The sequence below is a fragment of the Aulostomus chinensis genome, chromosome 22 (genome assembly GCF_037954235.1).
Source record: "Aulostomus chinensis isolate RoL2024-O1b breed Wild chromosome 22, RoL_Achi_v1.0, whole genome shotgun sequence".
Taxonomy (NCBI): domain Eukaryota; kingdom Metazoa; phylum Chordata; class Actinopteri; order Syngnathiformes; family Aulostomidae; genus Aulostomus; species Aulostomus chinensis.
The window spans coordinates 23,621,431-23,642,443 of NC_141341.1; the positions used below are offsets into that span (position 1 = coordinate 23,621,431).

The following is a 21,013-nucleotide window of genomic DNA, read 5'->3' on the forward strand; positions in this document are numbered from 1 at the left end:
CAGGAGTGTGGTGCTTATATACGTGTTTTATTGAGATGAAATAAACAATTTAAATATCTTAAGCTTTTGTTAACCATTGAGTTTATTTCAGGCATTTAACAAGTAAAGAATTAGGCATTTACCAAGTAACTTGGCATTTAATAAGTAAAGAATTAAAAAGATCCATTGATCTTGAGGCAAGGAAACTGGATGTTCAACGACGTTTACTTAATTTAGTATTTCAGGCCTGTGACCTATGCCATTACATATTGAAAAAATGTGCAACAAATAGCTTGATGATGGTGCTACCATTCACCTATGGAAATGTTTCATGTCATGAGATCAGAAGACTCAGTCAACTCAGTGGAGTTGGTGGATTCAAATGTCTGGACCCAGGCAAGCAAATGAGCAGGGACTCAATTTTAAAAAATACAGCACTACTGCCCTGCAGACAGTCAAACAGAGGGTACATTATTTACTGTTTGAAAAGCAAAATGCTTTGGCCTCCAGATATCTTGACTAATCTGGCTCTCTCAGCTTAATTACACTGGTGCTATTTCTGAGCAAAACAGGCAAACTGGCTACATCTCTCTAACTGCTCTAAAGAGTATGCATTTAAATCTGAGTCTAGACAAGACTTCATGTTCCGAATCTACTTTACCCAACTTTGTACAAGTCTGTTCTAGTTTGCCTTTTGGTTATACCTATGAGCAAGCACCCAAGGTACAATAAAAAACATCTAAACCCGATGTCAGAAGCTTACAATCTGTGGGTATGTATCGGGCTGGTTTCCACTTCCCCTGTCAATGGTAGATGTGGGACTGCAATGTAGATGTGTATAACAGAGGCATCATGTTTGTCATTCCCCTAATGTAAAAAACAGAAACAGCTTTTTTCCCATGAGCAGCCTAAGCACAAAGGTCTATTCTCTGATCTGAACAGCATGTGGATACAGAAGGGAATTTTCTTGCCAACAAGAAAATAAATTGAGGTTATAAATAATGCACAGCAAAAAACAAAGTATATTTTTCTAATTTCAAATACATAAAATGACTAATTTACTTAACATAAAACAAAATTAACAAGTAGCATCTCAATAAGATAAAGGGGCTTGTTAAAGTAATCTAATCCTTAAGAATCTGGAAAATTTTGTCATCAACAGTGGAAGTGAGAGTTTGGGTTTTTTTTGTTAATGATAAATGCAACAAAATGCCAACGTAAATGTGTCTCGGAAAAAAAAGATTACATATATGTATAATCACTCTTTAAAAAAACAACCCTTTACCTTATTTAGAATGACACCATTTATGTTGAGTATTAATTGTGGTGAAACTAGAAATTTGCCAAATATACTTGACAATGATAGTTTGTGTCATACCATTTTAGATTAAGGACTAAAGTTTATGAGGCAGACTTATTTATTTTTCTTACCTGGATTGTCAATAAATCAGTGTCAGCCAGTGTCCCTGAATCAGCACCAGTGCAGCATTTTTATCCAAAATAATCCTAAATCTCTCTTCACTGGGTGTAAAAAATAAAGAATCAATTCATAATATAATCCAGGGTGACAATCCAGTGTGCAGTGTTGTTAAAAAGTGAGGTGAGTTTGAGCAACCTTGTGGATGGGTGGACAGAGTGGGAGGGAGAATCAAGGGGGGTGTAGGGTTTCACTGGGGGACGAGGTGGCTTCTACTGTTCTTGACTGGGCTGTGCTTTCTCATAAAAAAAGGCTGAGTGGCACAGCCAATTATAGAGCCAACTTTCTGGATATTTTTGTCCTCCTTTTTTTCTTCCTTTATAGCTGCACCCATCTGAAGTGTCGCCCTCAAAGAAAGGCACAGCTTCTTGGCAACCGCTTCAACTGTCCAGCCTTTGCCACTGTGATAGCCGCAGCGGAGCCGCCCTTGGTGCTAGCGGTGGGCCGGGCCACGTTAACTTCAACCAGCCACACACTTATGGAGAAGGGCTGTATTTAAGTTAGGGAAATGATTACAGAACACTCATGCTCACCGATCTACATTGGATGTCTGTCTGTCTAGTGACTTATTGTAAGGCTCTGTGATCTATATTACTCATGTTTTGCTGTTTTGACATGTGTACAATCGTGTCAGACTGCGCACACATTTATAAATAATATTTTCATATGACATTGGAAATATATATCTTTTTCAATTTATTTAATTGTCTCAAAAGTTTGAGCATCCCAATAAAAAGGCACATGGTGAAACAATAGCTCTACATGTGAACTTTGGTTTATTAGGAGTGTACACATTTGTTATGTCAGCACATCATTCGATGTTACATGAATAAATGACGACTGATGTCTCAACAATACAAAAACAGTTCATTTCAAAATTCCTATGTAGTGTACCTCAGTGCCCTGTGACAGACTGGGGACCTGTCCAGGGTGTACCCCCCCACTCGCCCAGTGTCAACTAGGATAGCCCCCCCCCCCCCTCACACACACACACACACACACATGCACACACACAAAACCCTTAACGGATAAGCTGTATAGAAAAAGAAATGGATGGATGTTGTGCACCTCGAAACAGAAATGAAGGTGCTGTGAAACAGGATGGCATGGCTTGGAGATACAGTGGCCGCCGAGCAACCTAAGGGTCACTGGTTCCATCCTCACTTCCCCTGGTGACCATGTCAAAGTATCCTTGAGCAAGATTCTGAACTCCTAATTGCTCCTGATGGCCCTGCGACCGACTGGTCACCCATTCAGAGTGTACCCCACCTTTCGCCCAATGTCAGCTGGGATAGGCTCCAGCCACCTGTGACCCTAAACCCATAAGTAGTATAGAAAATGGATGGCTGGATGGAGGTGCTATGGGGATTGAAACTGCTTGCATCATTGGGTTCCTCTGAATTTAAGCTGGTTTCAGGGATACAAACTAGATATGTAGGATGAATTAATTAGAAACAGCCTTTGTAATTGAAGAAAAAAAGCCTGACCTACAGTCAGTATAACACTGGCTGTTGGGTCGGGGTTAAGTTTTGTCATGCAAGTAAATGTAAATATCTGAAATGTCACTTCAATAAACATGTCAATTTAGGGTGCTGAGACCCACAAAGACCAGCTGACTGCTTAGCACAATTAGTGATTGGTGGGTGGGCACGTTAGTTTATGTACGTCATGCCTGTTTTTCCAAAACCAATAGTTTCTCCCATGTATACTCGGGTTCAACTGGATGAGGTTAAGAATCAGGAACAGTCACCCTTTTAGTATCAAGAAATATTTGGTTTTGTTGATCAAATTCCCACTCCACCTTTTTGACGAGGAACCCTCCCACTACAATTTATAGCGCTAAGATAACTAGCAGTTTGTAGGTCTCTGTGGATCTCAGCTCCCTAATGCAACGCAGAAGAGAGAAGTTTAACTATTTTATTTTGTGACTTTTGGAAAGCTGGAGTAAAAGTGCATTTCCCAAAAAGTTGGTGTGTTCCTCTTGGAACAATCTATCTCTGTATCCACGACAGATACAGTCTACTTTACCCTGGTACTCTCTTCAAGATGGCGCTGTAGGTATGGCAGCCACTCCGAACGCTCTGAGCACTGTTTTGTTCTATTGTTCTTTTTGTTTCCTTTTGTTACCTCTACTTCCTTGAGAAGTTCAGACAATGTTTTGATAGGACAATTTTACAGACAAGAGTCAGCACTCTCGCTTATTCTAGAGAGGAGTTACTGGCTCTTAAAAACTTCAGACACGGACACAGACACAACGTCCCAGCGGAGCTGCAGAGATGCTACAGAGGCTGCAAGGCTGGGGCTAAGCTAAAGGCACAGCTGGCAAGAAACCGGAGGCGTTTCAAATCATCGCTTCCCTCCGTGATTATGGGCAACGTCAATTCACTACCAAATAAGATGGACAAGTTTGCGCTCTGGAAACATCTGCAGGAGGCTCCTGTGGATGTTCTATCAGTCTGTGGTCTTCAGCGTCCTGTCCTACGCTGTGGTGTGCTGGGGGGGAGTGTGACGAAGGCAGACCTCTCCAGGCTGGAGAAGCTGATCAGGCGAGCCAGCTCAGTGGTTGGGATTAAGCTGGACCCTCTGGCAACAGTAGCAGAGAGGAGAACTCTGGACAAACTGCTGGACATCCTGGACAGTGTCAGCCACCCTCTGCACACTATCACCACCAGCCAGTGAAGCCTGTTCAGCCAGAGGTTGCTCCTCCCCAAGTGCAGGACCAACAGACTGAAGAACTCCTTCATCCAGCCATTAAACTGTTAAACTCCTCACTGGAGGGGAGGAGGGCCAACAGAAGGACTGTAGGAGAGGGCTGAGCACCAATAACCTGCCCCGATAACAACCGGACACTCATGTGCAATAAAAGAGAATGTACATTATTATTATTATTATTATTATTAGTGTTACTACTGCTGCTATTATTATATTATATCATCATCATTATTATATACTGTATATATATAGTCTTTGTTTTCTTTTGTTTTCTATTTTTCATCATTATTATATACTGTATATATATAGTCTTTGTTTTCTTTTGTTTTCTATTTTTCTATACAGTTCTATTTATGTGTATTCGTTTTACCTTTATGGTAACAGTGCTCTGAATGTGTAGGAGATTGCAATTTCCCTGGCGGAAAGTCCAAAAGGGATTACTAAAGTAATCTGTCTGTCTGTCTGTCTGTCTCGGTGTATTGCTGGACGTCTAAGAAACTGTATCACTGAGTTTAAAGTAACTTGGAAGATCAATTCTTTAGAAGCATATAAAAAGACCGTAAATGACAGATGGTGCCTATTTTAGGGCTATGGACCTTTTCCCAAGAAAATAAGTTGCAGCTAAAACTCAATCAACTAAAATGTGGGGGTATTTTAGACAGACATTCAACAATGTAGCATTCAATAAGTTTTGCCACTCGGGAATAGTTTGGTCAGCTAAATTGAGACAAGAGTCTAACTTTGGCATCATGGTGGTTCAGCAGTTGGCAAGAAGGTCCTGGAGTCAAACCTCGGTTAGGATATCAAGGATGTCAAACTGACTCTGCAACAAAATCATGTTAAATACATAAAGATAGAAGTTAGACAAAGCGTTAGAAGTTCACAGATCTCTGAGTAAAAATGAACCCAGCATTAGCTGCTGATTGAGAAAGAAAAGAACAATGACATTAATGAGCAACAGGGTCTCTCTTCACTAAAACAATAATTAAGAGGCAAAAGCAGTAGGCAAAAGTAATGTTACATTCACTCGTAAGTTAGCTAGTGTGAGGTAACTACTATTACATTCACAGTAAATAGAGAACCAATGTTCACAAAATATCAACCGTGTGTCAGCCCAGTCTTCCATTGCAATAATCACATCACAGACAAAGTAGGGCCTGTTTAACTCTGAAGGGTTCAACTGGATTTGAGAAGGTCCACACAATTTTGTCCACAGTCAACACTTTTCGGGTTTAATTTCATTTTTGCAAGGGGAAAAAATGTATATCTCCTTCCAACCTCTCCAGGTAACTAGTGTCACGGAAAAGAGTGCACCAGGCACAACATTTAACCATAACTTGCTAAAGCCCCTTTCACACTGCACCGAAAACGCAGATGAACATGGGTGTTTGGGCACTGTGAAAGAGTCGACTCAGCATTTCGACCCGCGTCCACCGACCCTCCATGCGACCGGGGTGTTTAGCAGCTCACCTCGGCTCTGCTTGGCTCGCCTGCAGTGTGAAAAAGGCAACCTGTGTTGTCTCAGGTTTCTCACGATATGACCAGTTCACGTAGATCTACCTTCCTGTCACATTCTGATTTTGTCACTGTGTCGCCTGTCATTGTGGAAGCTCCGGAAAAAAATAAAAAAAAATGTTAGGCTGGGCTGTGCTGTGAGAGCTGCTCACTCATCTCTCAATAAAGTCTTGGCCCTCTGCCATAAGATCAGTCTTTCTGTTGATGTCCCCGAGACTCTGTTTCACTACTTTTTGTCAAACAATTTACATGTGTATGATCTTATGTGAATTAATCTATGCTTGGGAACTCCCACCAATTGGGAACCCTAACGTGAACTGCACAAGCACGATCGTGTTTATAAACAACTTGTATAGTATATTGATCTTGCACATCTTTTTTATCGATCATGGCAGCACACTGGCAAGATCATGAAGTCTGCGAGCTGCTTGCCATCCGTGATGAAGAGGAGATCCGGCAGCAGATTTCTGGAACCATACGGGACACAGTGATTTATGGGAACGGTGATTTATGGGAACATCACTGTTGACTCGACAACGTCCATGCTGTCGTTTGTTTACCTCGCAGTGTTCCGCCGCACTTCGATGTGTAATGATGACGTTGTCAGCGTGATGACGTACGAGGGAGAAAAACACAGGCATGCAACCCCCACAGCGGGAGCTCAGACCCGTGTCTGCTGGAGGCTTGAATGCGCTCTAATGCCAAGCAAACACGGGTACAAAAACTCACTTTGACACACATGTTTCAGTGTGAAAGGGGTATAAAGTCCAGAAAACCCATCACTGGAGCTCTGCTGTGAAAGCTTGACAGATTTCTGCTGTGTTGTGATTTGCTAGTCTTTTTTTTGGGGGGGGGGGGGGTGGCTTAGCAAAGGGTCAATTGATGCACACCTGAGCAGGAGTTATTCCCAAAGGGAGGGGAAGTGACAATGCCAAGTGCCTGAATCCCTACCTCGGAATATGCCCTAAGTTTGAGAGATCAGCACTCATGTCATCTGACCCTTTTGTTTTGTTTGTGCTACTCACTTCAAGAAAGACGATTTCAGCAAATATAAACTAGAATATAAACTAGTAAATGTATGTGGCTTACATAGATGTAATGTGACAGAGGCTGAACTGTTGCCAACATTTGCATTTGGGACCACAGTCTCTCCTGCGCTGACACAGCTGTGTGTGAAGAGATGTCTCAGCTATGAAAGACTGTTGTGGCACGTTATGTCAGAATAATCGGATGATTGAATGAATTATTGACTGGGAAAATGGAATGAAAGTTCCTTTACTCTTGCCACTGATACTTGAAATAACTTTCAGCATGTTATTTAGAAGCTCTAAGCAATAAAGTATAATACATCCTCTTCCCGTCGTGTCCATGTTGTTTCTAGTTTATGACTTTAAAGCCCATGAACACAGCCAAAGTCAAAAGAATGACTTTTCATGTCAGTCTGTGGAGTCTGAGGAGCATATGAACAACATTGACATGTAGTGAACAGAAGGCCACACCTCCTCAGTTTACTGTGATGTGGTTGTCCTCAGAGAAGCTGCACTAAAACAAATAAAACAAAACAAATGAAGGAGCAGGAAACATTACACACAGCATTAATATTCAACAATCATCTTTGCTGACCTTGTAAATAATAGTTGTGCATAATTTTTTGTTGAACTCTTAAAGCAGTCTGTTCACTTCTTATTTTTTGTGGAAAGAACATGTTATGTTTCAAAGGACTTCACGGCCCAGGAGTCTGGCAAGGAAGTGAGCTAGGTGGATTTTAACTTAAGGCATGAGCTGTTGGTCACAGAGAGTTTAAAACTAGAACTGTTATAGTTAGGCAGTTTTGGGCTTAAGTAAAAATGTTTGTTAACTGTTGATCATATGACTGGATAAACAGGACATAGATTCTACTGGATGATGGATTTGAGAGTTTCTAAACAAATGTTTTGTATAGCTTTGCAGTTTTCAATCTTAAGCAATAGGTTTGAGGCTTACATTTTGTGAATTCTGGATTCACCCATGACATCATCTGAAAGAACTAATAAATTCCAGTCAGCTTGCAGTAAGTAGTGGAAGAACTAATTTTTGAGTTTTTGTTTTGTTGTTTCAGTGAAGTATCACTTTAACTTGCCACTACAGTTCTCATCACATGCTTTTGTTCTACTTTGGAGCTGTTTGGGCACAAATATTCTCTAAAACGTATTGTAAATATTTGAATATTATGGACAACAAACCGTGTAGCAATTACATCCAGGCCTATTTACAGTGCCTTTGTAGCCAGGGAAAGTAGGCACAGACCAGGCTATGTATAGTCTCGGTGTGAAGTAAATGGGAAGTGGGCTGATGAATTGGAGCAGATGCACATTATGAGGGATGGTGTCAGTCTGAAGAACCGTCTGTCGCTATGGCTAAAGAGGTGACGAGCAAGCAATGTTGGAGAAAGCCATCTGTCATGTGACTGACAGCCAGCTTTCAACCTCCCATGTCAAAAAGAGGCTCTCCTCCTCAGAATATGTTCAAAATGTTCATGTTTGGATCAGTGTTGATACAAAGCTATAATCAACACATTCATTTCTATAAATGGAGGGCATTCTAGCTGGGTTTTTACACGTTTTATTTTGTGTGTATGTGTCGTATCAACAAGTACATTGAGTAAAGATGGAATAATTCCGTACCATACCATAAGATTAATTTGTCTTTATAGCAGTAAGTATGGGGATCCATTAATAAAACGCAGTCCAACCTGGAAGTTAGCATCACCATGAGTTGGCCTACCTTAATATAAAATACTGGAAAATAATGTTTTTTTTAAACACTCACATGAGGGGGGTTTTGCATTTTCTAAAAACAGTGAATGTGCAGAAGGGATGGATGACATTGAATCCTTTTTTTCCATATTTATGGATACTTTGTCTTTGTTCATGGACAGCAACAGCATGGTCAGTACTAGGTGGCATCATAGAACATTTACAACTTGGGCTTCCTAAGGTAACTACTCAAGAACATTATCTGTTTTTCACTGTGAGACAGCCATACATAAACCTCAGGATGCCTCTCTTGTACATCCATCCATCCATCCATTGTCTTCTGTTTGTTCCGATTAAGGGTCACGGGGGGGGGGGGGCTTGGGCCTATCCCAGCAGCTACGGGCGAGAGGCGGGGTTCACCCTGGACAGGTCACCAGTCCATCACATAGAGACAAACAACCATTCACACCTACGGTCAATTTACAGTATCAATCAACCTAGTCCCCAATTGCGTGTCTTTGGATGGTGGGAGGAAGCCAGAGTACCTGGAGAGAACATGCAGACCCCACACAGAAAGATCCTGTGCCCAAGCCGGGACTCGAACCGGGACCTTCTTGCTGTGAGGCCCCAGTGCTAACCACTGCACCACTGTGCAGCCCTCTTACACATCCAATTAATGAAAGCACACCTAATGCATATTTAGCAACATATCCAGAGTTTAACTTTAAATCCATTTGATAATTAAATAAGAAAAAAATGACACTCCATTTACAAGTGAATTTAGTTGATGAATTACACAAGGAAATCCAGTGGGTGTTAGAAGAATTTTAGCCAAGGCTGTACCAGAGAAGCTCTCTCACAAAACTACCTCTTTAAATGGAAAGCCCTTAGGAAGTCAGGTATCACAATAATAAAAGAAGGCTTGAAGTTCAGGGGGGAAAGGGATCACACGCAGGGCTTTCACACAGACCCACAGAAACAGGGTTTTGTTTTGTTTTTTTGTGACAATTTTTGACTTTTATTTCCTTTCCTTTGTGACATTTTATGATTTAAATTTGTTTCAACTTTATATCACCATTTTATTTGAATTTAGACCAAAAAAAATGTGATGAAGTGTAGCATGTGGCATAATCACTGGGCTTAAGGTTAGAGAGGAGTCAATTCCTTGGTCTAAGAGGAAAAATATTGGTTAAGGACAGCATTATTCATTTCATTTATTACTTGCTCAGTAGACTATATAAAAATACTTACAAATCCAAAATACATACCTACCTTTAGCATGGTCTCTTTATTGAATGGATCTTTTATTTAGTCCATTTCTTTGTATGGGAAGGTCAATATGTAAAACAAAAATCAATAATCAACAAGACAACTGGCATCCATCGACCGTCTGAATCTACAGAAGATAGAGAGACAGACAGACTGAACTTTATTTATCCCTTTGGGGGTCCCTGGGTGACAAGTTTTGCAGAAGGCACAGTTGATCTTCGCCAGCTCTTAATAACCATTCTAGGAAGAATTCATTCCTTTGTCCACCTTTTGACAATTTACTTTCTCAATTTATGTTTCAGCAAATCCTTTCAGCGCAGTCCAGAACTTATGCCAACCAATCAACTTCCAGATGAGACATGGCCTTAAAATATTTCATTCACAGCAACCAAAAAAAGTCAAGGGACAAGCCTTTTGTTCACAACAGAAAACAGGAGTCAAGTTGAGTGGTGGCAGCAGTGGGGCATTACCACTGTGAAGTGCCTTCCACCAATATGGAAATGTTGCTGTTATATAGTACTTTGAGATTGTAGGTAATGCAGTAGTCCTCCATGAGATCACAAATAAAACACATTTTTCTTAAAGCAAAATTGATATCATATGATCTTGAAGTTCCCATGGTTTCACAATACTCTAGCTTGCAGTGAGTCTACCTTGGTGGTTTTTACATTATGCCTAATATGTTTGGGAATTCCATTTTCAGAAACAAGCTGATGAACAAAATTAGTTTCACATTTTTTTTAATGAAAAACTTCAAAATGCTCATGTTGGTGGGTTATAGATTTTCCAGGGTTCCATTAAATGACAGAATGGTCTCAAATTCCATCTTTAAGTATTTCCAAAGGCCTAGTGAAGCAAAGGCTACTTTTTAGATAACCTGCAGGAACTCAAAGCCAAGAGAAACTGATGGAAAACTTATCTTAATATATTCATTCTCTTTAGTGAAGTTAATTTAATTAAAATAGAAAAAACCTACAGTATGCATCAGAGAAAGTAAGAAAGAAGAATAAACTAACACAAACAATACAGGGCTCAAGACAATGTGGTCATACCCTCGGAAAATATGTAGGCCCATCAACTTGGCCTCACATAGATTAGCTTGGGAACCAGGTAGAGTTAAATGCCAGTAAGATGAGTGTGAGATGTCTTTCATGTCCTGACATTGATCAGATGAAGCAGGATCTTTCAAGTAATACTTTGAGCATCAGCTAGAATGAAGGGCATTTTCTTTTAACAGTAGATTAATGTGCTTGAACAATACGCATACAGTGTACGCAGCAAACTCTCATTTGACAATGAATCAGGTCCACCTTGGTAAAAGTTACTGTAATTCAGTATAATTGACAGTCATTCCATTAGAAACCATCCACGAACTCACTCCTGAATTGCTGATCAATGTTTGGGCTTCTTTGTTGTGTTGTTTCACTATTTTTCATCAACTATAGTGGTTGAACTTTTCCTGTGATGTGCCAGAAGCTTTGTGTCTGTTTCATCTAATTGAATCAGCGCATACTCTGATAGTTGATGTAGATTTTGGAAACAGGACAACACATAACTCTGAGGAAACTTTTCTGAAATGCTGCTCATTTATTTATTAATTCCCTGTTTTGGTAGAGGAAGTGAAAAGGCAGTGTCTGATTATGTGTTAGTAATACTTGATACAACTTAGAGATCTCACAACATGCACAATTATGACATTTTTGTCCGATGCCAATGACCGATACTAATATTATTATTATGGTCAATATTTATTGAAATACAAATGATTTGTTGCTCAAACACTGTGATATTCATAATTTCTACATACTAAAGAAAAAGTAACAAGCCAATAAATGCATTTAAACATATGATCTATATATTTACTGCATCATTTCTGCTTAACAAATTACAGGGCCAACATAAAGACAGAAGAAACAATATCTAGGCTACTTTTACAACTTAATATTGGGAGATACCAATAGGAATGCAGATGCTAATCATTATGTAACCTTGTGACTTACCTTCATAGAGATAACTGATTAAATAACAGACTTGGAAGTGGATTCCTAATGTGTACTTTATTTGTTCATGTTGTTACGAGTGTAAAGAAGATTGAAACCAGTTTTGCACTGATGGGGTATCAAACCTAATGAATTCTGTAAGGGACTTCGAAAGCATCTGATGTTCAGTTTTTCGACTTAAAACATATGACTTTGTTTTATGTTTTCTCCCCCTGACAAAATCGCATCACTTGTGTCTGCCTTTTACAGATATTCCATATCATATTTTATTCATAAATCAGTTTATTATGTATAGACTATTGGTATACTATAGTATAGTCATGATACTACGGTATCATGATAAACACTAAATTGGACCATTTTGAACAAAATGTGCTTTTAGGTTCCATCCATCCATTTTCTTCCGCTTATTCCTGTTAAGGGTCGCGGGGGGGGGGGGGCTGGAGCCTATCCCAGCGGCTTTCGGGCGAGAGGCGGGGTTCACCCTTGACAGGTCGCCAGTCCATCACAGGGCCAACACATATAGACATAGATAACCATTCACAGTCACAGTCATACCTATGGTCAATTTAGAGTACCCAGTTAGCCTTCACTGTGTCCACCTTCAGCTGGCTGCCAGCAGGTTACAGGTTGCTCAATGCAGTCCTCATGATGGCCCTTGCTGACTGTTTCATATTGTTAGGGGACTGACGTAGGCTCTCTGATGCATCTTTCAGCATAACGCCGGCCTTTCAGAGCTCCATCCACCCATTGCCCTCCTCCAAGGACACCTTGTGCCAGCTTGCCTGCCTCTGCAGATAATCCCCCTGATATGGATGAGTTGCACTGATCCTCTTCTAGGCATTGAGCTCTCCTCAGCCTCACACGCCTACTCCCTGTCTCTTGCAGGAGGGGGCCGGGGTTTTGATGTAGTACTTCTTGGATGCGTGTAGCTTTAACTTTGAGGGAACGTAAAGGAGGGACAGGTTTGCTACACATGGGAGCTGGAGTACCCTGGCACACAACATCCTCTAGATGCCCATTTCCATTCTGCTCTTTGGAATTGATGCGTGTAAACTTGGGCCTTGAAGATCTCTTCTGCTGGTGAACTTTGACTGGCTCAGAGGATGATGCGGAGCACACCGCAGCTTTTACCAGTCTTTGTCTCCCACAGGAACTGGCTCTCCTTGTACATGAATCCCTCACTGTCACATTCAGCTGACAGGAGGCAGGTTTGGCCTCTTTCTGAACACATTTCAGTTTTTGTCTTTGAGCCTGCTTCACCTCCTCTGGCAGTTCTAGCGGAGCAAGCTTCAGAGGGCGTCGGACTGGCCAATTCTCAGCTTCCCTCTCCATGTCAGACCTGGGTGACTTGAGAAGCAACAAGTCCAACTGTGCTGTGCCCCCCTGTGTCTGTGAGGAGGCTGTAAACTGACCCACTGCCTCCTTTCCATGTGTTGCTGACATATGGAGGCCAGGTGTTTTTGAATTGCAGCCACTTTTAGCTGCCAGTCTGAGGTTTTGACCGTTCAGATGCAGCATGGTATTTTTAACTTGGACGGTCAACATGTGCACTTGCTGGTTAGCCCCCTGAACAAAAGAAAGTGATTCATATTAAACTGATCACAAATGACTTTATTGCCTCTTAATCAGAAAACAGTAGTTTGATACTTGAATTTCTCGGACAGGTGACTGATTCCAGTTTAAATTTTCTGAATTGCAAGTCCTTATTTCTGGCCATTGATGACTTATGTTCTAAAGAAGGAAAAAAATTGTGTGCTTGGTTGGGAAAATTCCTTTGGTTGCTTTGTTTAAAGTATGTCATTAGGATGTCTAGTGGTGGTGGCACAGTTTGACCCCCATTAGTTACATTTAGAAAACTATAGAAGATTTTTTTTTAGGAAGAAAGGTTACATATTTAAATTTTGTAAAAAATAAATCAATATTGTGAATTTGAAAAAATAACATTTTATCTCCTAATCCTTTGGGGGGAAAAAGTACATTTATTCATTACATTGTTACATCATCAAAAAAAAGATGAGCAGAGAGGAGACTTGAGCAAATTTGGACCAATAAATATTGTACAACCCTAAATGAGACCCTTTATCCATGAATGGAGCAATTAACTTTGTTGAGTCAGAAAGTACCATAAGACATCAATGACAAAAGTTTCCTCATTACAAATAATCATAATATTCATTGCTAAATGCTAATTTTCCCATTGCTTATCACTGCTTCTAAAAATGCAAACAAATAAATTCTATCAAAAACTCAATCTAACACATCACAACACAACAGATAGTGTTGCTGTATACAGTGTATTACTCCCATTACTAATTAACACTACTACAATAAAACTCACTGGTTTGGCAAACTTCTCTCTCTTGCTTTTTTGTTGAGTCATGTCTTGCTTTGCAGTGAAGCAGAATGGTGTTGTTGTCTGTGTGTGTTTGGTCCGTTCCACCTGGCCAAAGAAACAACACTGTGGGTGAAATACGTTTTAGAAGCCATAATGTCATTAAGCAGATTAGGGTCACAGAGTGATCTCTGATTATCATCTCCAGTTTAACAGCAGCCAACATGCTATGTCCTTGTTCAGTTTCTTGTCATATTCTTTGGTTATGGAGAACAGAAAAAGACACAGCATTTATGAATAAATAAATAAAATATAAAAATGGATACATTTTGATATTTTTGCTTTCTCTGTGGATATATTGTTACAGGGTGCATTTCTGAATTTCTTCATTTATTTACGTATTTCTTTGTATGAGCAGGATAGGACAGGATAGGATGGGAATTCTTTTATTTCCAAATATTCATACAAAATGTGATGATGGAACTTTACTTAGCATTACAGGATTTACAGGACCACGTTTGTGTTTTCTGACAAAAATACAGTGCAATAGAATAAGGCTGTCCAAAAATCAGTCTAGAGCAGTGCTGGTTGCTCATTAGCCTCTGTGTGATTTAGCCGGCACTGATGTTTGTGTATGACCTGCAGTAATTGACATAGGAGAAAGAAATAAAGGAATAAAACACAATTAATTTAAATACAGCACAAAAAAATAGAAATTTGCATAGTGCTTGCAAAAACAAATACGCAACCTGACTTCAGCCCCTGAATCAGAATTTCAAATTTTTAAAAAGGGATTCAGTGTCTGGAAAGACTCTCATCTATAGTGCTTGCAAAAAGGTTGGAATTCCAAAAATTTAATCCACTTCCTTTATTGGGATGACACATTTAAACACTACATTTCAGTAGGAACAAGAAAAAAATAATGGCAGTGGTACAGCAATTAATGGATAGAACCAATGTTGCTATGGAAGCTTTTTTGAGAAATTTCCCAGGAATAACTGCTGTAAAACATTATGCCTTGAGCTGTTTCCTCAAGGGGAGAGGTCTCTGGTGTTCTATACCGAATTTGGGAAAAGTTTCATATAACAGTTGGTGTAACAGTGATGCAGCATCATTGTAATTAATAACAAAATAAAAGCTGCTTAAAATACAAACACATGGAGGGGACTGCTTGTATTAATGTGAAACAAGAGCAATTCTGCCATCCTGAAAGTCTGTCACAGTCGTTCAATCACACTAATCAATTAACGCCAGCTGACCAGTGTGACTTGATAAAGACATCAAATGCTGTGATTGTTTGAGGGATGAAATAACCACACAGATCTCCCACAACATACAACACATATCTTGGGGGTGAATGACAGCCTGGTCAGACTGAATCATCAAGTGAAATTAAATGCATTTCCATCTGAGTGTCAGACTATTGTCATAGCTGTTATTTGTCATAGCAGCAGTAAGAAAAAGAGCTGCAATACTATTTCTGGCCAAAACAACAAATTAATAAGCAAATAATGTGTCAGCCACTGGAGGGCAAGAGTTAGTAGGACAGATGGATATATTTGATATAAAACTGTGTCTTAAATTTAGATTGAGATTTTCATCTATTTTCTAGCACGTCATATCATGTCATTGTTCATATTCACCACGGTGATGACAATATTTCTTTAGCTCAATGGGCATCAACATATAGGATCAAGATCAGCCTTGAAATTTGATGAAACGTATCATTAAAATATCAACTGAATTATGTTTAACACTTCATATAGCAAGAGACACTACTATATGTCTCACATTTACAAATGAGCTTGATTTCACAAATACAACTCCTTGCACTGTGCAACACTTAAAGCTTCCTACTGTATACTGACTGATCAGTAGTACAAGAATATGCCCAGCCCTGCACTAGATGGTGCCAGACTTCCTTTGTATAAAAAAGGGAGTTTTGCAGCCTTATTATCATGTACAGCCAGCTGTCAGGAGCTGGTGAAGAGGAATTATGAAGCCACATGTGGGATCATTTAAATCTGAAAACACTGTCTGTACTATTGCCTTTATTTTTTTGACATACTGCCAACATGTGTGAAATGATATCTCTAACAATTCTGTGTTTCTGTAGCAGTTTGATTTAGAGTCACTGCAACCACATACATGTCTCCATCATCACAGCATAGACTATCTTTTTAACATGCATGCCGGTGAGTGTGAACCCCAGGGGGCTCCTGGGGAAAGTCTTGCCTTCTCAGCCTTTTAAAAGTCCTTGAAGTGAAGCACATCTTGGAGAAAACCCTTGGTTGAACAGTCCATGTCCATACCAAGGCAATTACCTGGAATTAGGTGTCTTGAGTGGGAATATTAATTTATCTGAAGTCATCCCTACCGTAAAAAAGGTGCTGAACCTTGTTAATTAATGTTATGATATACAGCCATTTGCCCTTGACAGAATAAGAGTGATGTGATGTGTGACTAGAATAGAATACTCTGTGTTTGAGGATTCCACTACTGTGTTCAGCAATGATACTGCCATTTAATTAGTCCCTTCTTGAAATGATACTAAATCTGAATTTAATGTTGTTATCTGTTGCTTCAACTTCATCTGTTGTTCCATCCATCAATCCATTTTCTACCGCTCATGCTGTTAAGGGTTTGCAGGGGGGGGGGGCTGGAGCCTATACCAGTTGCCTTGGGGCAAGAGGCGGGGTTCACCATGGACGAGTTGCCAGTCCATCGCAGGGTCAACACATATAGACAGACAACCATTCACACTCACAGCCACGCCAACGGTCAATTTAGAGTCTGGACTAACCTGGTCCCCTCTTGATGTCTTTGGACTGTGGGAGGAAGCTGGAGTACCAGAGTGAACCCATGCAGGCACAGAGAAACACAGAAAGATCCTGTGCTCAAGTCAGGGCTTGAACCTGGAACCTCCTTGCTGTGAGGCGACAGTGTTAACCATTGCACCACTGTGTCACCCTTCATCTGTTGTTTTTCTTAAATACAGACTTTTCTTGGTAAATCCAAATAATAAACAAACATAACTTTCAAAATAGTTGAACTGAAGATTAAAATGATGCATGTCAGTGTAAGAGAGAGATGTCCTTTATAGTGTCTACATTTCACTTTGATCCAATTTTCTCCCGAGTCCCAGCACTGGTAATAGTTTTGCAGCTTAAATATCTTTCGACAGGCAAGATAATACAATGATTTGGGATGTGTTGCCCGGAGGAATATCTGCAGATCTTAATCACTTTCAGACAGTAGCTTGTTTTCAATTTTAGCTCCATTGCTCTTGCATCAGCCTCATTTATTGTATTTGGGGGCAGACTGTCACAGAGTTTTCCTACAATGGATGAGACTGTTGTAAGTGAGCAATTGCGCTTCCTAAAAAACATCAATTTTTCATCCAGCAGACAGACTCAATCGTTGTTAAAAAATCTTCTGCTGATCTCTGCCATTTCATTCTCTTGCTTTAGCCCCCCCACCTATCAAAAAATCCCCAAAAACAACATGTCAGCACCTGCCTATTGCAAACCTTCATCATATCATTGGTATGGCGATGTTCCTACTGCAGAGCAACTTGGCTCTGCTTACATGATCATTTAAGATGCAAAATTACAGGTTTAATGCTATGAGAGGGCCTGAACGCCCCTCTGCCACTGTTCTCATTGTGTTGCCCTCCACGTTGCCTGACGTCTACAGCTGACAGTGTAATTACTGCAGTGTGGGAAGAGACAAAAAGGGATGTTGCTGGCTCATTCTCCCACCTACTGAACATCCAGCTGCACTACACAGGCCTCTTGGAGAGGAGAAGAGTAAGGAGCACTTCAGTTGCAGTAGATTGTCCAAACTTTTTGATGTATATTGTAACAGATAAACAAGGCCATAATGTTTGATTTTTTTTTTTTTTTTACATGAGATGAATCATTGATGTCGCTTACAGATCTGTGTTCTGAGCTTTGCCTGATAGACCTTTTTTTTGGATTTAGGTTACAAATAAGAATGCTGAGAATATTCCAAAAGTTATCCATTAAAAGCTGTTTTTGGGGGGATTGCTGTTCCTGCAGACCTACAGAAACCAGCAAACTGCTAGTTCGCTTAGCTCAATGAATTGTAGTGAATGGGAAGCGTGAAGTGTACTTCCGTCAAAAATCATCAAATAAATCATGTTTAGGATTTCAGAATTACTCCTCCTCATTCTCATCAAATTTAGCAGCAGTAGCTCTTCTAGTCATGAACAATTGTTTTGTTTTGTGGTCTGATGTTAATATGGCTTTGGAGGTGCTCCATCAAATCAGCATCTCATCGATTGGTCAGGAACATAGTTTTGACAACGCGTCTTATTTCAAAATAGCATTTCCTTTTCATATTTAATTGTTATTTCATAAAAAATGTTATGCATAACATCAGTTTTATGAATGCAGGCAAAGACAGTTTTTCAGAAAAGTTATTTGTTGGCTTTTGACAGTGGTGTGTGAACCTGCATAACCACAATCGTTCTTTATGCTAAGCTAACAGTCAGCAGGTTTCTGTGGGTCTCAATTCCCTCATACAGCACAGGGGAGAGAAGCATGTCCATCTTTCTCAAAAGGTGATATTTTAGATATTGCTAGAGTCATTTGAGAATCATAATTCATTTTCAATTTTATATCACTCTGTGTAGAGTAATAAGTTACTAATTGCACAACTTTTGCATTAGTTTAACCAAAATAACAACAGAAATCCAATAAATTAACCTTTTTAACCTATTCATCTCTGTATTCCTTTTTGTCTGCCAGTTTCTAAATCTGCAATACATATTTTTTAAGGACATCTCATCAAAATTATTTTTTTTTATCATACTCTGAAATGGAACTCTCTTCCTCAGTAGCACTTACATAAGCCAAACCTTTCATGCCTATCAGTTGGAAGTTTTTTACTGAGGGCTTTCGCTCATATATCATTGACAGCCTCAGTTAGAATATTTGATTCCTAAAAACAAAGAAAATTGTTTTTTTTTTTAAGTATTTTTTGAACTGATGAATAGAAACAAAAATCCCTCTTGTCAACACAATTGACTCCTTTTTAACGTACATGTGTTCACACCACCCGTACCCCGTCTCATCTTACAGGGGCAATCAGCATATTTTTTTGCCTGTGATGGATTTTTTTCAAGACCTGCTGCCCCAACTGCAGAAAAAGGCTACAGGTCCTCAACTACATATTCTGCAACGTCTTTGCACTTCTCCTGAGTCGAACGCCTTTACCATAGGACACATGACACAGTAACTGTAATATCATTGTCAAAATTTTTATTATATTAGATTATATTACTTTGTTACTTCCTAAAAGTAAAATATAACTCACCCCTAACACTGGTTATGACTAACAGTTAAGTGTCAGTGAAAGAGAAAACAAGTTGTTGCTGAGTGGTCTCACAGATGCCAAAACATGTTTTTACCTAGTTTAATTGTTGTTTAAAATGTGCAATAAAACAATAGCCCACAAAAAGTTGATCTTAGTTTCATTAACTAGCCCATGGCACAGTATATAACAGGCACTGAGACCGCTAATTTAATGAACACCTAATAACATAACTCCAGGCTTAAACTGGACCATTCTTAACAATTAAAAAGTCATCTGTGAGTGTCTGAGTTGGGTCCACTGACAAGTAATGGGAGGCAATTAGAATAAGACTGAGGCTTTCAGGAGGAGGCTCATCATTTTTATTCGAGTGTGCTATGGCTTCACCCAGGCCTCGTAACCCAGTGAGTCATCCACACCAAATCATGCACACACTCACCAACAAAAGAAGGAAAGAAAAAGTAAACATACAAATGTTATGTAAAATGTTCATTTCACTCAGCTTACTCTTGTCTGAAAAAGAAAGAGGACCAGTGTACTGTACAGAAATCAGTTTTATAATTGTGACAGTTGGTCCAACACAAGCGTCTAACTGCATTGATGCAAACAAGGTGGGATATAATCTCCTGTTAGGAATATGGTACAAGGTATTTGTTCATAAGACCTACAGAAGAACCTATTACAAAGGATATTTCACAAATAAAAGGTGTGGAAAACAGACTATCTCTTATATTGCATTACACAGATAGTAGTGCAATTTTGGGTCTCTTTATCCCTGTCACTGGAAAACATGGCACCACTGACAGACAAATGGCTGGCCCATACTGCCACATGCAGTAAATGATGCCTGGAAGCCAAGCATGGCAACTTACAAAACGCCAAAACCATATGAAAGCCAGTATCCAACTTCATGTTGTTTGGTGCCACATGGCAGGGAAACAGGAGTGAAAATAAAATGTCACACTGTTTGTCTCTTGTGGGCTGATGGCATGTGTGTGTGTGTGTGTGTGTGTGTGTGTGTGTGTGTGTGTGTGTGTGTGTGTGTGTGTGTGTGTGTGTGTGCGTGTGTGTGTGTGAATTTCTCTGTGTCATCTCTGTTATCAAGTAACATTCAGTCAAGGGCTGTCAGTGTGACATGTGGCATGATGGCAGTGCATGTGGGAGTAAGGGGATGTGACAAATGATCTGACTCGCACATCATGAAGAGCAAATGAGTTAATTTGTTTGTGGCTTTTTTTTCTTCTTCCTCTTCGTCTTCTTCTTCTTCTTCTTTGCAGAACAGATCAATTATGGCTAATACATTCCCCAAAAAGTTTCTTGAAAAAGTCTGACAGTGAAGTAAATGGAAGGCAGATGACATAGATGGCCATCAATGAAGGTTATTGTGGATGGATTCTCCAGTGGTGCACTGTGGAATGCGTCATTAGTTCTCTAAATGTGCTGTAGAAGTTTAAAGGATAATCCTGGTACATTAGAACTTGGGCCATACCAGAACCCCCCACCCCCCACCACCACCACACACACGCACACACACCTCTGTGCACCAAAGGTAGTTACTTGAAGAGTACTGAGAGCACCCTAAACATTCTGTGAAGTAAACACCTTACCAGAAAGTATTCTCACTCCCTGTTGTCATCTGCAATAAACAGAATAA

General features: G+C 39.8%; 2 protein-coding genes across 2 annotated transcripts in view; both read right to left on the reverse strand.

The window, feature by feature from the left end:
• col22a1 (collagen, type XXII, alpha 1) overlaps nucleotides 1-1,554 on the reverse strand; it is a 74,336-nt gene extending 72,782 nt beyond the window's left edge. Inside the window, exon 1 of the mRNA XM_086192520.1 lies at nucleotides 1,411-1,554. The gene's annotated coding sequence lies outside the window, so the exon portion shown is untranslated. The remainder of the gene's footprint in view (nucleotides 1-1,410) is intronic.
• An 8,293-nt stretch (nucleotides 1,555-9,847) lies between these two features.
• On the reverse strand, nucleotides 9,848-14,169 carry LOC147241190 (uncharacterized). The gene is made up of 2 exons (XM_086194156.1): nucleotides 14,029-14,169; nucleotides 9,848-13,256 (listed from the first exon to the last, which is right to left on the reverse strand). Exons 1-2 carry the CDS (start codon nucleotides 14,068-14,070, stop codon nucleotides 12,366-12,368), a joined length of 933 nt encoding a protein of 310 aa, XP_086050282.1. The 5' UTR covers nucleotides 14,071-14,169; the 3' UTR covers nucleotides 9,848-12,365.
• Between the last annotated feature and the right edge of the window lie 6,844 nt (nucleotides 14,170-21,013).